The 18,190-nt window shown below is 34.1% G+C and overlaps 2 protein-coding genes across 2 annotated transcripts; both read left to right on the plus strand.

Annotated features, from left to right (window-relative positions):
* The first annotated feature begins 9,196 nt into the window (after nt 1-9,196).
* LOC103855311 (auxin-responsive protein IAA9) lies at nt 9,197-11,102 on the plus strand. The gene is made up of 6 exons (XM_009132274.3): nt 9,197-9,364; nt 9,635-10,026; nt 10,101-10,323; nt 10,402-10,543; nt 10,631-10,692; nt 10,785-11,102. The coding sequence occupies exons 2-6, from the start codon at nt 9,910-9,912 to the stop codon at nt 10,820-10,822; spliced, it is 582 nt and encodes a 193-aa protein (XP_009130522.1). The 5' UTR covers nt 9,197-9,364; nt 9,635-9,909; the 3' UTR covers nt 10,823-11,102.
* Nucleotides 11,103-11,332: 230 nt separating this feature from the next.
* On the plus strand, nt 11,333-17,960 carry LOC103855312 (probable E3 ubiquitin-protein ligase WAVH2). Its single transcript, XM_009132275.3, has 2 exons — nt 11,333-15,729; nt 15,948-17,960. Exons 1-2 carry the CDS (start codon nt 15,331-15,333, stop codon nt 17,673-17,675), a joined length of 2,127 nt encoding a protein of 708 aa, XP_009130523.1. The 5' UTR covers nt 11,333-15,330; the 3' UTR covers nt 17,676-17,960.
* The last annotated feature ends 230 nt before the right edge of the window (nt 17,961-18,190 follow it).

Below are 18,190 nucleotides of genomic sequence, written 5' to 3' on the forward strand. Positions count from 1 at the left end.
AAAAAAACAAACCAACATGAGATTAATAATATTATAAATAATATAATAAGATGAAAGAATTTAGTTAACAATCATTTTTTAACTGGCTTTCTATATTTTTTTGTGTTTTTATCAATACACCCTTATGTTTTCTTAAAAGGATATAACAACATATATTGTGACCTGAAACAACATATAAGAGTATCTCCAACTATTTATATATCATAAAGTAGATTTATTGAAATATATGATTCTATAATAATTTGTTTTTATTTATATGAGTAAATGTAGAAAATGTTATTTTACCTCTATATATAATAATTGAAATAGCTTTTTCTTTATTTTCTTTATAAATAATGAGACTCTATTTTAAATATATACATTTCTATAGATGGATTGAAGAGAATTTACCTAATAATGAAATTATGTTTTTGGATAGTCTTTGAATGTACATGGAAAGAGGAGAGAGGGAGGCTGCCTGTACGGAGAAGACGTGGACTTAAAGCTCCACCATGTTAACGTTTTTTGCCTTTGTTACCTGACCTAATCTTCGTTAATTACCCTAATCATACTATTATCTGCGCTAGCTACTCCTACAAAATATAATAGCTTAAATTTCCGTTGTATCTGTTTTATAAGTAATTATTTACACTTCCAGAAAATTCAATTTCATGTTCTCTTGTGTATGAAACCCACACTGAAAAAATTCTTCACATCTATGCAATGCGCTCTCACGTGTTTTTGCGGTTTAGATACACATCAAGTCGGACTAGAAAGAGTTCATAACATAATTCTATTATTCTTTTTAAAGTTAAAGACGAAGAAAAATCGCTATAGTTTTTGTTTTTTGTTTTATGCAAGCAATAACGAATAGCGTTAGCTCGTTGATGAGTTTATACATTTTATAATACTCTTTGGCGTTTTTAAATACGATGAAAAGCATATGCTGGGTACGGGTACTATTATGCTACCAAACCAAAACAATTATCACATGGTTTGTCTCTATTGAGATCGATTATTTTCAACGATTACAATAATTCTGATAGAGATTCGTACATCACTTAATATAATATGTATCCTGACGTGATAAATATATAATTATTTTATTCACAATGTTATGGCCGAGATTTTAAAAGCCTTTAACATTTTTAGACTAGGTTTAACATAGAGAAATTTCAATAATTAAACGTCATATTACTTATGATATTTAAAAAAAATTGGAGGGCGTTGACAAAAAAAAAATTGGAGGGCAAGACAAATATTTCATCGGATGTGTTCAGATCTGCTCTTGATAATGTAAATGCCATAAGCAAATCCTAACGACAATTTGGCCTAGACATGTTAGTGTGATATAGGCATATAGCTAAACTTCTACTCTATATGAAAACAAATTAATACCATTTTATGGTCCTGTGCATTAATTTGTGTGGGCGCGTGCTAACAGGCACACCCAAGTTGAAACGATTGGAAGAGAAGTTGAGTACGAGTTCCTTGATCATACGAACGTCCTTTCGTTTTTGTATTCGTTGTTTGTAAAAGAAAAATATACAAATCAAAATGAAAAAGGTGCTCTTTTTTTTTTAAGAAAACAAACAATAAGTTGTGGTAATTCTGTTTATAGTATAAATTGCTGAACTTCAAAACCGATAGTGTGGAATTGTCGAATTATGTTTGGTTCCTACACCGCCCAAGACAAACCAGTCCCCACTTGGTATATTGAACCAACTGAAAAAGAAATTCCGGATGACTATGAAATAACTTAACTTACGTCAAATGTTTGGGACTTTTGCCGGCACTGAGTCTCACCCTCTTCTTCCTTTTACTTTGTCAGTTTGATTATTTTTATTATTATTATTAGAATATAGATTTGACATTTTTATAAGAAATGAATAAAAATGTTGTCTAATGAAGAAAACCCTTGCTACTCAAAACTACCACTGAAATTACGAGAATGGACCTGACCGTTTTTGTGGTTGGTCCTTTGGCCTTTTGAGTTCCTAAGGGTCAAATATCAGTCCATGGATTTTAAACGACTCAACAACTGAAAGTACAGAAATCCATGACAAGATATGATCATGGGAATTGCTTGTTTGTAGTATTTTATTATGTTTATGATAACAGTTGACGTGTATGTCATAGCAATATATAAACGTAACATGTATGATCGTTGAATATGCCTAGAAATGATAAAGAAATGCAATATAACAGTAATTAAAATATTTGACCACATGGGACAGTGTCAGTAACCCATAAATACTATTAAAGTCAAATTTAAATTGTAAATTTTACGGCTGCTATACAAATCTAATGAAAAAACAAAAGAGTAGCTGCCGTGTGGAACTTCTATTTGACAATACTCTTTACTTTTCTGACTTTTTTTTTAATAGCTGTATTTTTGTTTTTTTTGTGCAAATCTGTATTTTTGTTTTTGCAGTTTTAGTTGCAAATAATGCCAAATTCAGCGAGTCTAAATTTTACGATTAATATTTTTTGCCTTTCAAGGTCTCACAAGTTTTGTAATACAAAAATAAAAGATCTCCCAGTTTTTATTTTTATTTTTTATTTACGTTTCCTTCAGGCTTAAATATTTCACATTGACATGAGAACTACACAATTTCATGCTGCCACCAATCCTTTTCTTATAATGGTTAACAACATTTATTAAGTAAACTACCATTGTTTCTTTGCATTTTCACGCTGTTTGTCCTAATCATTATCATATCTGGTATATATTATAAAACAAAATATTATTAGTCTTACGAGATTTACTTGAAAAATTGAACTAGACTTGCTATTTATATTTATATGCGTGTTTCTGTGTCTGAACTGTAAATGGGTCTTGAACTGGTCACCGCCGTTACTTTTAAGGTCAATGAGTGTGTTATCCACTACACAAACCCAACTGACACTTTAATATTACAACTTGTGTCTTTGCTTTCTATCAAGCTAAACTTCCATAAAACGTTTCTTTTTAACTATCGTATTCATATGTATGTTTTCATATAATTCAATGGACTCTGTATCATTTACCAATTACGATCTCAATGGGTATGCAACATGCTGGACTTGTTTTGAGAGTGATACCAGTCCTTTTCTACTCCAATCTACTCAACGATGCATATAGATTTTCTGATTCGGTGACATCACTTATAGAAACTAAGATATTTTCATTTAGCAAACAAAAATCCTAAGATATTTTCTTATATAGAAAAAATATTTAATATGCATTTATATTTTTACAGGAAAATCCAAACATATTGCACAAGTAAAACTAAGCTATATGGGACCATGTTGACGTAGACCAAGACCCATTGAGATAGGTACTAATGCTAATACAGGTGTTATTCAATATACAGAAGACGAAAAAAATCCAATTCATATACAGCTAGATATACCAACAATTTTATATGTTATCTTATGTAATAGTTTATTACGAGGGATGGAATTATATGTTACGAGAGATTTATATGTGAAAACTCGAAGGTGTATCTGATTTTGGCCAAGTATCCTTGTAAACGCGCTTAGTGGCCCTGGCCCATTAATAAGAAAATGATCTATGGGCCTATAATTAAATCGGTGTAATATAGTACAAAATAAGGCGTCATGATACTAAATGTAATTTGTATGCTTGTACAAGTCTGGGCCCTGGTAAGAGTCTAACGTGTCTTGTCGTAAATCTCCTTCTAATTATTACTCCCTCCGTTTTTTTATATAAGTCGTTTTACAGATATACACGTAGATTAAGAAAACCATTAATTTCTTATATTTTCTAAACAAAAACATCATTAATTATTTACCTAACCACAATTGAACCAATAAAAAAATAAAAGATATATTACCATTGGTCATATAACATTAATTACTAATAAATTTTACATAAAAAACCGAAAACGACATATAATTTGGAACAAAAAAATTTCTCTACAACGACTTATATTAAAAAACGGAAGGAGTAGTAGTTAGTTTAATTAATTATAGTGTATGCATCATTAATGAGGTAATAAAATAAGCGTGAAGGACAAAAGCACTACTGGACCCACTGTCTTGTCTAAACCAGCATTATTTGTACTCGCACTGCTAATCTGATCTACTACTGCTTTTTTTTTTTTTTTTTTAAACAAATCTACTACTGTTTACTTTTGCATTTGTGTAATAATTTTATCAGTATTGCTGTTGCATATTTTTACTAATCACTAGTATTTAATTAGCCACACATGTTTTAAGTACATGTAATATTAAATACTGAAATATATAAACTCCGCTTTGCACTCTTCTTTTCTCACTCTCCCAGAAATTCCGTTTTCTCCTGACTTAAATATTCGACATATATAAAATATGAGGAACAAACTTTATAAAGCTTGGGAATGTTAAGAAAACTCGTATACTTTTTGAAGGTGCATAAACGTTCATATAATTTATTTTGGAGATGTTTATTACTCCATGTTCTTTTTCGCAAAAGAAAATTACTTTTTTTTTAATAAGAGGGTAAATAATTAACGTGAGTTGTACGGAAGAGTGATGATTTCCGTCAGAGAACCTCATGATGGACGGACACAGGCCTCCTTCCATAATATTCAACGGCCAGATCTTTTGCTTCCCATGCGTGTTCCATTCCCATTTTCACCGCCTGTTATTATTACTAGAGTTTTTAACCGCGCTACGCGCGGATAAGATATTATATGTATTTCTCAATTCTAAAAAAATAATGTATAATATTGTATTACATTATTTAAAGAATATAAAATAAGACTACATAACATAAATATTTTTTTTTTAATTTTCTTTGTGAAAATTATTATGTTGTTTGATTGTTGTACTTGATTTGCATATTTTGCATAGATATATGTGATAGATGAATAACTTTATTTTTATTATCAGTAAATAATATATATTTATTATATAATATAAGAAAAATAAAATTATTTACTTTCTGAACAACCTTGTCTCATGTTGGGAACTCGGTTATAGACATATCATATTCGAAGAAGACATTTTACAGTTATCGATCTTCTTAAAAGTCAAGAAACAAATCTGAATATCAAAACAATATCTCATACGATCTCTTTGTGGAATAACTACTCTAAAGTAATTGAATTTAGGCATCAAAAAGGACTGGAAATGGATGTGCATATCTGTTATCTAAGTCAGCATTACAAAGTACTATTCATAGTTCATATATCATTTATGTCCATCCTATTTTTTTTGTCCATCATTTCTTAAAAATCTTGAAATAATTGATGCTAATTAATAATAAAATTTTGGCTGGCAAAAAAAATCAAATTTGTCTAATTATCGCTAAAATATTTTATTAATATTGTCTAAGAAGCTTTCAAGTGATATCATAGTTTAATTTTTGTTAGTTTTTTTTGTCAATTTTTAGAGTTTTTTGTATTTAAGATTGTTTTCATATTAAGCTTCTATTTCTTTCACTGAATTGATATATATATATATATATATATATATATATATATATATATATATATATCATAAAAATTACCATCAAATCATTTTTACTAATTTATTATTTTGTTTTTAATGAAAATACACCTTTAAATAATTTAATTTAAAATAAAATTATATATTAATTTGTTGTATTCTAACAATTTGATTGATTTAATTAATTTGCTTTGGTGGATAACTTAAAAAGTTTTCATATGAATCGGAGAAAGCAATCTTATGTTGTTATATTATATTTATTTGTGTATATAGAATCTATATATAATGCTAGTGTAATAAAGAAAGAACAATATTTTTTGTAACTTCAAAAAGATACATTATTATAATTTGAAATTAATTAAAATTGAATAAAATGGTAATTAAATATTTGTAAATCTAATTGTTTTTTTTTATCTTGTTCAGTTCGATTCTCATGAAAAAAAATCGATAGGTTAAACAAATGTTTCAAAATTTGAAATGTTTCAAAATTTGTTGTGTTATTGTTTTGTCTATAAATTACAAAATTTATTGAATTGATATATTTAACTATTGCACCCTTAAATAATATTTTATTAAGACATTAGAGAACTATGTTTTGAGTTGTTTTGTCAAAATTGTACAAAAATCTATGCTTTTTCATATTTGTCACGGAAATTTATATGTTAAACTTACTTTTACAAAATTCTTAACTTTGTCACGAAAACAAAAATCTATGATTTTTCATATTTTTCAATGTTCTCACACTTTCAAAGAATATATTAGCTTAGTCACTTACTTATTTTTTTTTACAAAACAAAGTATCGGAGTCTTGAATGTTGAATTCATATTATTGTAATTGTACATAAGAGTTTGTGATTACATACTTAGTGATTCTTGTATATGTGTTCAAGAAAGTTTCAATGGCTTAGTGGTAACTGTCCTATATTAATGTCATAATAACCCGGGTTCGATCCTTTCCTTCGCATTGTTTTTCATTTTTTACGAAAAAATAAATGAAATGACGTGGCAATTTCGGGCTCTCTGATTGGTTGATTTTTCTATCCTACGTGGACACCCTCTCCATTGCTTATATTTGCCTTTTAGTATAGTATAGATGCTCCCTTCTCCAACCTATTTTACTTATTTTTTTGTATTAATTATAACTTTAAACTCGAACGGTGATTACAAGTTACATAAACAATTTGAGGTAACCACAATTAACACCGTCAAATCTCCAGACTTTGTGACCAATGAAGTAAAAATAATGTAATGAAAACATTATTGAATGAAGCCTTTTCTAAGAAAAATATAATTAAATGCTATATTATTCTCATAAACTCGTCTAAATTATTGTATACAAACTTAACAATAACAAACTCAGAACTGCGAATAGTTAATCATTTATATATTAGACACAAAGTGTCCCACATTGGATGTTGGAAAAGATCTTTAGTAATATATAAGATAGATAGACCACTCTACTTAGCACCAATTGATTTTAGGTTAGAAGTCCATCTAGCTTAACATGGTATCAGAGCATGATCCACACAGTCCAACCCGATCCACATCAATCTGGCCTAAAGTTGACCCATCGATCTTTGCCCGAGCATTCTCAGATTGACGCTCAAAGAGCCATCATCTCGAGAGAGCGTATTATACACAGAGTGTCCCACATCGGATGTTGGAAATGATCTTTATCGTAATATATAAGATAGATAGACCATTCCACTTAACACCAATTGATTTTAGGTTGAAAGCTCATCTAGCTTAAATATAATGAACCAAAAAGAACAAAAACATAAGGTAAGTAAAAAAAAGATATTTGTATACAAAAACGCAAAATCATTTTTAAAAAGGTTTAGGGGACTAACATTTGTCTATTGGACCCCATCTAGTTGGGCCAATCTAAGTAAAAAATTAAAGCACGATAAGGAAGTGCAATAATGAAAGTTAAAAATAAATTAGGAAGGTGGCGGATTAACATTAACTAGATTTTGATCCGCGCTTCTTAAGCACGGGTTTGAGGTTTTTAATCTTTAATAAATTTTAAATCTAGTATATTTTTTTTGTTTCACATTATAACTATTAACTTTTAATGTTTTTATTATTCATTACTTTTTATAGTATGAGATTTGTTTGAAATAGATTTAAAGATGATATGTATGTTTTTAGTAGTAAAGATATTCATTATTAAAAATATATATGTTAATTATTGAACTGTATTAACTAATGTTTTGAAAATCTGATCGGACCGTACGATCGAACCAGTCGGATCCTGACTCGCTCTTCTAACTGGTTCTGAGTTGTGCTAAAAACCGAATTTGAGTTAAATCGGACTTAGTTCAATATTAAAACCCAGTTTTCGCAAATTCAAGTTAAAAAATAAAAAAAATTTGCAAATTTTAATAAGATTTCATCAAAATTTAATATTGTTTTCTACTACATATATAAATAAATTAGTTTTAAAATGGGACATTAATATTTAAAAATATGTACATTAATATTAATCTGTTTGTTATGACTATTTCCTTAAGTTATTTTCTGTATTAAGAAAATAATAATAAAATCTTTAGGTAAAATATTGTTGTTAGTTAAAATATCTCTTTTTGTACATTAAGGAAATTATGAGTTGATGTATGAAATATTACTTTGACTTAAAATATGCTGAATTATATGGTGTTAGTAACTAATAGGTCCAAACAACCTTGTATAAGTAGATTTTTTAAGAATGCTTTCCTTTTAATAGTATAGATTAAAATGAAAAAGGAAAGACTATCAAAAAGATTAAGAAGTTAATTAAACAAAAAAAAAAGGAAATTAGATTATGAGGAGGAGGAGGTTAGATGTCCCATTCACCACCCGGCAAACCGACTTGGAATGCCGCTTTCTTGTCCCCTCTCACTCCTCTTTTTCTCGCCTCGTAATTACCACTACACCCTTCACACTTCGCTTCTCCAAATCCCCTCTACACTAGATTTGGGCAAAAACAACCGGAACCAAAGAACCAAACTAGAACCGAACCGAAATATCCGAAACTAGAACAAGATACTCGAACAGTTCTTATAATTTTATATCTGAAATAGCCGAACTGAACTAAAAACCGAACATGTACCCCAATATATAAAAATATTAATTATATAGACATACATAACTATGTATATATATTTTTAATTTAAAGTCTATATATATATATTTAATTTAAAGTATATGAAAATGGTTGAGGATAACTAAATTATTATAAAGTATCTGAACTATCCGAAACTACCCGGATAATTTTATCTGAAATATCCAAAATATCCAAAAAAATTGTCTAATTCATCCTAATTATTTGATATTTTACCCTAAATAGCCGATATTATATCCAAATTATCCGAACTCTGAATCCGAACCGGATCCAAATGAGAACCAAAATTTTCCGAGCATTTTCTGGTTCCTAGTTTTACTATCCGTACCGAACCGAATCTGAAACTATCTGTACCGAACCGAAACTATCCGAACCGAACCGAACTGAAAATAGGTCAAGTAGTAAATGAATCTTCTAGCCCCCTACTCAAACTACCCGAAATATCTGAACCGAACCGAGCCCAGGCCTAGTTCACACTACGCTTCTCCAATCCCCTTCACAAGGGTAATATCGTCATCAAAGCAAAAGGGCAGGATCGGAACCATCCCCTTTCGGGAGGAGCAAGAAAGTGGTTTAATTAAAAGAGGATCCGACAATAAATCAACGGCTCAAACAACTCACCACAGATCCTACAGTCCTCGTCTCTCCTCTCGATTAAATCTCATCCGTCGGATCAGAATCCATCAACGTCCCTCCACTTATTTACAACCCTGCCACTTTCATAATTTTTTAATCACTCTGCAGCAGCAACGAGTTTTCTGGGTGGATGATGATAATTAAGCTTTTTTTTTTGTAAATGCTTTAATGGAAGGACCTTGACTCCACACCTCTCTCTCTCTTTTCGAGGTAAAAACTTCTTAGCTTCTTCGGAATCGAGCTTCGATTCGTTGATTGTTCGTGTGTTGGTTAGAGAATCTCTAGATCTACGAGCTTAATCTTCGATATATTATCTCGAATTGCGGTTTCTGTTAGCTGTTATTTAGATCGTAGAAGGTTGAAGAAGAACGTATCTGATTGGTTGGTATGGTTTAGATTCTGAAGCGTGATTTAGGAGAAGAGTGAATCCTCGCATTTCTATTTTAGGAAACCCTAATTTTGATATGGTTTCTATTTTAGGAAACCTTTTAAAGAAATGTTACTGGAGAAAGAGCTGCAGAGTTCATCACCAGCTAGCGTCTCGGGAGCATAACTACCTGGGCCTCTCTGACTGTTCCTCTTCCTCTGTTGGAAGCTCGACTCTCTCTGGCCTTGATGACAAAGCTGCTATTAGCCTGAAAGCTACGGAGCTGACGCTTGGCCTTCCTGCCAGAGAGACCGATGAGAAGCCTTTCTTTCCTTTGGTTCCTTCCAAAGATGAGGTTTCCTTGAAGAAAAGAGGCTTCTCTGATGCAATGGATAAGTCTAAAAGTTCGGTTTATACTGAGAAAAACTGGATGTTTCCTGAAGGGGTAGCAGCTAACCAATGTGTAATGAAGAAGGAGGCGACGCAGAACATGCCCAAGGGACAGGTAATGTAGCTTCTTTTGCTTGAGTTTTGATATGCAGAAGGGTAAGTTTTTGATTTCTTTTCTTCAGGGCACAGATTGTTGGTTGGCCTCCAGTGAGATCCTACAGGAAGAATACGTTGGCCACCACTTGTAAGAACAGTGATGAAGTTGATGGGAAGCCAGGTTCCGCGGCGGCCCTCTTCGTGAAGGTCAGCATGGATGGTGCTCCTTATCTGAGGAAAGTTGACCTGAGGAGCTACACTAACTACATGGAGCTTTCTTTAGCCTTGGAGAAGATGTTCACCACTTTCACTCTTGGTGAGATGTTTCTCTGTGATTTTGATAACTTTTCATGGTAGATCGATTAGTGAGTGCAATGGATTATTTTGTGTTTAGGTCAATGTGGAGCTAACGGAGCTGCAGGGAAGGATAAGCTCTGTGAGACCAAACTCAAGGATCTTCTGAATGGAAAAGACTATGTGCTCACGTATGAGGACAAGGATGGAGACTGGATGCTTGTTGGAGATGTTCCATGGGAGTAAGTTTTATGCTTTTGGAATAAAATCGAAACATGCATTGGAAAGATACTAATTGGGATTTGATTATTCTGATAAAAAAACTACAGGATGTTTATTGATGTCTGCAAGAAGCTGAAGATAATGAAAGGCTCTGATGCCATTGGTTTAGGTGAGTCTTTGTTTCCACTTGTTAACATGTTTAATGTGATAATCGCAATGTCTTGTTATATGATCGATATCGTGATGTTTTTGCAGCTGCAGCTCCGAGAGCAATGGAGAAATCGAAGATGAGAGCTTGAAAATTAGAAGCTTTCAAGTTATACAGATTATGTGCGGTTGAAATATCTCTTTTGGTGGTGTTTTAAAAAATTTCAAAACATCTTTAGCTTCTGATTTTTTTTTCTATTATAAAAACTACGTTTGTAAGAAATGAAGAAGAATTGACTACGCTTTAGCCGAAACAGTAAAGTGGTCGCTGTTTCTACTTTCTAGAGTCTGGTCTATGTTTGGTTTGATTTGATTTCGATGTGTGGTTTGACTTTTCTATTTTGGGATATTAATGTAATGTTATTCTGCCTCTCCGCCTTCTTTAGTTATCAGCTTCGTTTTGTTATAATTATCCGGCTTTGTCGTAAACAGAGTTATATTTAAGTTCAAAAATAACTTAAATTAGATAGGATTATTTTAAATATGAAACACCCAATTAGAATTTATTCAATTTGGTTCGGATACACTACATTTGGTTTCAGGTCAGATTCTCAATTAGTGAAACTATTCAGGTGACACAAAATTTCGGTTTAGTTTGTTTATACGATAGCATTTTTTTCTTGTCCACCTCCAGTTACGAATTAGGATTGATGCAGCAGACGACATGTTATTTTTGTCTGGTTTGAAAAGCTGATTGTCAAGAATGGAACCCGCAGGTTTTGTTTGCATGCATGCATTCGCAAAAACAATTTTGAATATCGATCCCTACTTAAATCGTGGAGGTGGGTTATTAAATTGTAAAACATTTACATGTGGAAGAGCGTTAAACCAAAATGCATACGTTAAACCAAAAGCATATATAGGATGGAAGGCATCACCAATGGAAATCAATTAGCTGTTCAAGTTAACTATCCAGTTCTAAACTTCTAATTGGTTTTCTCAAATCTGCCACTATAACTTTTGTGGATATCTACGTCTATCTTATTATATCAAGAAAAGATGCAGAGAAATTAATGCCTATATCTTCTGGCAGTCGGTTTGATATGCTGCTAAATTATTGGCGCAAGTAGATCCTTGAACCAACATTAATAATCCTCCTCGAAGACCCAAATGCTACGAGACAAAGGAAGAAAGGTTTGCGCAGGGAAGTGTTTGATATCGTGACTTAAAAATTTAACTTTCCATGAAACTCTTGACCAAACCTAAAAAACAAAACTTCATGAGTGTTAAACTCGTGAAAGTTAAACTCTCCAAGATGAATATATCATAGATTTCAAAAGCGGTATCAGTTTGAAATTCAGTGAGTACATTTTACCCAGATTTTAATAGTGCATTGAACTCCATCGTTTCACAAAATAATCAAAGATACATGAACATATTGATGGGATATGGACTGTATTATAATAAATACTCTCTCATCCTTCTCAAATTATTTTCTGTACCCAAAGATGCGAACGTAGTGCGCATTAGACTTTGGCAATGGTGGTTTGCTTATTAATAATTGTTTTATAAACAAATATTTCCATGATCTCATTTATTGCCCATTTTTATAATTTCCATTAGCGTTGACAAAACAGCATATAGGTTATAGTTTTATCATCCTTTGAAATAAACCCTACCCCAATGATGGTTATATTCCAAGTACCAAATTTCGAAGATGCATTAATTAATCAATTCCAGCGCATAAATTCGATCGAGATAATTAAATACTCATATACTCTAATAACAAAAGAATCTACTGGTCGAATTTAAATCGTTCTTGTTACTTTTATCCAAAGAATTGGATAGATGTGTGATTCTTATAGCTTCATGTGAAGCCTAGCAGTATGCGCATAAACAAATAGTCATTGCTTGTGAATCTCATTTAATTCGATTCGATGCACTGACTTCGAATGGGACGGACTATATAGTTTTATATAAGTTGATCAACTATATAGTATTACTGAACATTTCTAAAATTAAATATGACAAAGACTTAGGGAATGACATGTCAAATTTGTCTCCAAAAATATGAAATGAAGTATGCTTCTAAACGATGGAACGTGGCGTTACCTTTAACACTCATTTATATTGGTTTCCAAACTATCTCTATGTACACAACTATTTATATACAGATGAAACCAACAATCACAAAATGCCAACTAAAATGTTAAAATGGTAACTTGTGAACATATTGTTTTGGTTGATACTAGGAATGTATTCAAACCTTGTAGCAGTAAAAGGGTAAACTCAGACATATCAATGTCATTATCAGGTGTTTAAAAAAAATTATAGTACATTAGATTTATCAATCAATCTCACATGAATCTAATAATACATATACATACGAACATATAAATCAACACAGATAAACTATATACAAACGAACAAATTGTTTACACCTTTTCCCCACGTAAGCGGTACAAATCGCGTTCTCTCACCTTGGCTCTTCTCATTTGATAATAATATATATGTATGGTTAGCACTAGGCGTTCCATTAACCACCCAATATGTTTGACCCAAAGTTTAGAACATAACAGTTCAAACGCACACTGTTGGATTCAAGTTCTAGAAAAACATATTAACTTTGTATTCGCTCTGGGATGAACCTAGTGCTAATAAGTGCGTATAAATCATATAAATGAATTTTCATAAATGCATATACGATCAACAGAATGAGTGTTTTTATTTGGTAGACCTTCGACAACCCACCGAATTGATGGTATCCATGTATTTCTTATCAGCTATCAATCATGGGAGGTCGTGATCTATTTATTTATGGACAAAATAGTATCAGCATTATTATTGTTCAATTTTTCTTTTTCGTTTTGGAAGGTTTGATTATCAACTTTGTCCGGATAGTAACCAAAGTGTGTATACTTGTGATGTGTAGCGCATTAAAAGATCTCATTCAATTTTATAAAACCTAGTTAAGTTATTTACGAAGTAATATTTTCGTTTTCTAATGGATAGTCAATAATTCCATGGCGTGCACGCATGAAGTCATGTGATGTTCATACAAGGGTAGCAACTTAACCTACCAAGCAATTTACAAATCCTTACTTAGTATTTTAATTTAGCCATAACTAGTTAGTTTTAATCCGTATTGTTTCCTTCATTCATTCATGTGGCTCATCTGCAAAATTCCAAAATACTCAAAGCCACAAACTTTAATAATGTATGCTTTGGAGTTTATACCACTGATCTAGTAATATGGAGTTAGTTTAGGCACTGATCATCAGCCAGTAGATCTAATGGGTATTCGAAAAGATTTTAAAAGGGATAGTTAGAACTTAGAACTATCCCAGTCAAAGGAAACCACCATTTTTGCCATAGCAAGAATTCAAAAGTTTGCTGGACCAGTCTAATCTTTATGTCATATCATTAGCTCTTGTCGTCACCATATAATTTATTATTATTTGGAGCATTCGAAATGTGGACAAATTTAAATTATTTTGTTTGTAATAATAAATGCACTTCTACCTTTCTCCTTCAAACATACAAAATTTTCACATATAGTCCAAAACCAAAAACGTTAATTAAGTTAATCTGTTCAGTCCGTATATAGATGCTATATAATATAGTTAAAGTTAGATAAGCTAAACTCAAATGGAAGTAAAACAGTAGAAGTGAATGTGGAAAGATACTTGACTTTGATAGAGGGTACAGACACAGTCAGAAAAATAAATGCCTCTAGACCTACAGAACTCTGGTCATCTGCTAATTACGACGCAGTTCTGAAAAATCTCTCTGCAATCTTCATTTTTATTTATATATTCTTTTGTAATTTTTAGAACATGCTTCACCGTTTGTTGCTCAGATTCTATTTCTAACATCACGTGCCACATGAACAATGTTTGACTTCTCTTTTTTCGGCAAAACAAAATATCAGAACAACTAGACAAAGTCGAGAAAGTAAGGTTTAGTTTCTTCTACACTGAACCACATTGGAAGGTAAATATGAATCCAAATACGCCAGGTTATAATTGTTTAGTGTTGAGATATAATAATCAATTCATCAAGTTAAATTTGGTTATCAAAAAAATAAGTGAAAATTTTACAAGCAAATGGAACAAAGATTTACATGCATGCAATTTTTTTTTCCATGCAAATGGAACAAAGATCGCCGGGTCTTTAGTCAAATGAAAATCCCATATGCATATGGTCGGTTCCATCGTTGACCTTTTTTTATTTTATCGTCCATCCCAATGAAAACCATTTGAAAGATCAAACCCAAATATAAAAGTATGTAATATGACCTTCATAAACAAAGATTATAGTTTAAAAAATAGGAAGGGGACGTAACAAATCAGTGATTATTTTTCTTCGAGGCAAGAAACTATGAAAGATTTACATGCAAAATGCAAACAAAAGCCATTTCAGACGCATGAAGTCATAATTTTCACCTTTTAATATTGCTTACAATAAAAAATAATTAAATGTTTCTAAACGTCAGTAAAGAAGAAATATCTTTCTCTCTCTCGTCTTTATCTTATTTAATATCTCCATCTTCCTTATGATCAATAATGCCCAAAGCTCCCTTCATCTTCTATATAATCACTTAGAGAAAAAAAGAGTGGAAGATAGAAAGAACTTTTTTTCTTCATTTGTTTAGCTGAAAATGGTGTTTGGTTGGAGAAAAGCGTTCTGCACATCCTTTCCTAGTAATCAAGACAAATCTCATCAATCATCATCAGACCTTCTCCACACTGATCCACCTATTCCCACACCAAGACTCCGATCAAAGTTCGGTTTTTTCTCAAACCCATCAACTCCCCGCCTCCGATCTCGCGGCGGAGGTGGTGGAAACGGATGCCGCTCCGTCGCTTCAACCGCAGCCGCTACTCCATCTCTTCCCACTAGTCCCAGACTCCAATGCAGGACTACAAGCAATGCTACTCCGAGGACAAGTAACCCCTCGACTCCTAAGTTTCTCTCTAACCCTTCTTCTCCCAAATCATCATCTCCTTCCTCCCACGCCGGCGTCTCTCTCCTCCGTGCCACACTTCTTCTCAACCAGGTAAGAAGCATTATTAATTTTTTTTAAAAAAAATTTCTAATTAGTTTTATTTTCGTTTTAATTTTAGAGTCTTCAGCATACTAATCTAAATCTCTGTTTTGTAATAAGTATACTAATCTAAATCTCTGTTCTGTAATAACTATGCTAAATAAAGGCTGTTTAGTAATAAGTATATTAATCTAAAAGTACTAATCTAAAGTTCTTTGTTTGGGATGCAGAGCAATAGCAACAGATGTGGGATATGTCTACAGAGAGTTCACTCCGACCAAATCAATTCGACGGCGATTTTCACGGCGGAGTGTTCACATTCGTTCCACCTCTCTTGCGCCGTTAGATTACAAGACAAGCGCTGTCCTTTCTGTTCCACCGCGTGGAGTCACGCTCCGAGGAAAGATCCCCCGACTGCGAATTTCGGATCCGACCCGATTAGAAAACCCGGGATCCGAGAAATCAAAACCGGGAAGTCGCTGAGAGTGTACAACGACGACGAGCCGTTAGCTTACTCGCCCGTCTCTCTCGCTCGGTTCAACACTATACTAGAATCAGACGAAAACGACGACGTAGAGGAAGACGACGAGTTCCCCGGATTCTTCCCCGATTCTTCGATCACGCCGGCGGCTTCGATCTCCGGGAACCTCGAGGTTCAATTGCTGCCGGAATCCGCCGTGGTGGAGACCGGGAAAAGGATCGAGACGCACGCCGTCGTCATGAAAGTGAAGGCCTCGCCGATGAGGGACGCCGTTAGAGCGCGGCGGCCGTCGATCGATCTGGTGACGGTTCTCGATCTGAGCGGCGGCGGAGCGAATTTGCCGACGGTTAAGCACGCGATGAGGCTGGTGATCTCTCTCCTCCGGGAGATGGATCGGCTCTCGATCGTCGTGTTCTCGGCGGGGTCGAAACGGTTGATGCCGTTACGGCGGATGACGGCGAAGGGACGGGGGTCGGCGAGGAGGATCGTGGACTCGCTCGGCGGAGTTGAAGCCACCGGCGGCGGAGGGATGAGCGTTAGCGACGCGTTGAAGAAAGCGGTTAAAGTCGTTGAGGATCGGCGGGAGAGGAATCCAACGGCGAGCGTTTTGGTTTTATCCGACGGTCAGGATCAACCGGAGGCGGTTTTGAAAGCTAGGCTAAGCTCCACGCGCGTGCCGTTCGTCGTTTCCACCACTCGCTTGTCTCGTCCAATGATCCCTGTTCACTCGGTTTGGATCGCGTCTCCAAGCGCGTTGCAGTACGCGCCTCTTCGGGACGCGTTCACGGAGCGAGTCGCTGCTTTGTTCAACGTGGTTTTGCATGACGTGAAGCTTAATCTAGGTTTGGTCTCCGCATCCCCGTTGACCGAGATCTCAGCGGTTTACTCTTTAACGGGCAGACCCGAGAGTTTCGGATCCGGGTCGGCCGTTGTCGTCGGGGATCTGTTCGCGGAGGAGGAGAGAGAATATCTCGTTGAGCTCAGAGTACCGACTTCTTCGAGCGGGTCCCACCGTGTGATGTCCGTACGGTCTTCGGTCGTTGACCCCGCGACGCTTCAGCCGTTTCCTTGTCCGAACGAAAAACGGTTTTTGATCCCGCGGCCACAGACCGTCCGATTCGTCTCTGCTAGCATCGAACGGTTGAGGAGTCGACACTCTGTCTGCCGCGCTGTAGCTGAGTCACGTAAGATGATTGAGCGTGGTGATTTAGCCGGAGCCTATGAGGTTTTAACAGCGGCTCGGTCAAACGCGTTGGATGAGAATGATAGCTTAAAGAGCTTGGACGCTGAGTTAGCCGAGCTAAACCGGTTGAAACCGAGAGACGGTACAGCAAACCGAGCCGAAGAGGAGAAAACCGAGCAACTAACGCCTACTTCGGCTTGGAGAGCCGCTGAGAAATTGGCGAAAGTGGCTATCATGAGGAAGCATTTAAACCGAGTCAGCGACATGCACGGCTTGGAAAACGCCAGATTTTAAGTTGATTATTAGTTGGTATGTAATTATTTTAAATATTAGTAACCAATAATTGAGTAAGATATCATAAATAAAATTATAGAAGCATGATTTTTAGAAAGGGACCCTATAGGTGCATGACAGCGACAAGCAGTAGCCGACGGGTGTGGCCTTTTTTGTAATGCAGAGATTGGTACATTGAGAGAATTAATTGGTCTTGTAGCTTTTATCATCTCCCTTTTTGTAATTTTCAGAAAATCCAAATTTGTGACAGAAAAAGTTGGAAGAAAATAAATGAAGTTTGAATTTTTTTTATATACTATAAAAGTGTAGTGGATAATCAGAGAGTGGATGCAATGCTGGACTTCAAAATCAAAAGTAAGTTTGTACTTAGTTTATATTATCGTGCCGTTTAAATTTCATGAACTTATTATACTTTATATCTTTACATACGAAAGATCATGATTAGTCATGTGATCATCATTATAGGCTAGCATATTGTTATAGAAAACTTTAAAGGTTTACCAGAATAAAAAATA

The sequence above is a fragment of the Brassica rapa genome, chromosome A02 (genome assembly GCF_000309985.2).
Source record: "Brassica rapa cultivar Chiifu-401-42 chromosome A02, CAAS_Brap_v3.01, whole genome shotgun sequence".
Lineage (NCBI taxonomy): Eukaryota > Viridiplantae > Streptophyta > Magnoliopsida > Brassicales > Brassicaceae > Brassica > Brassica rapa.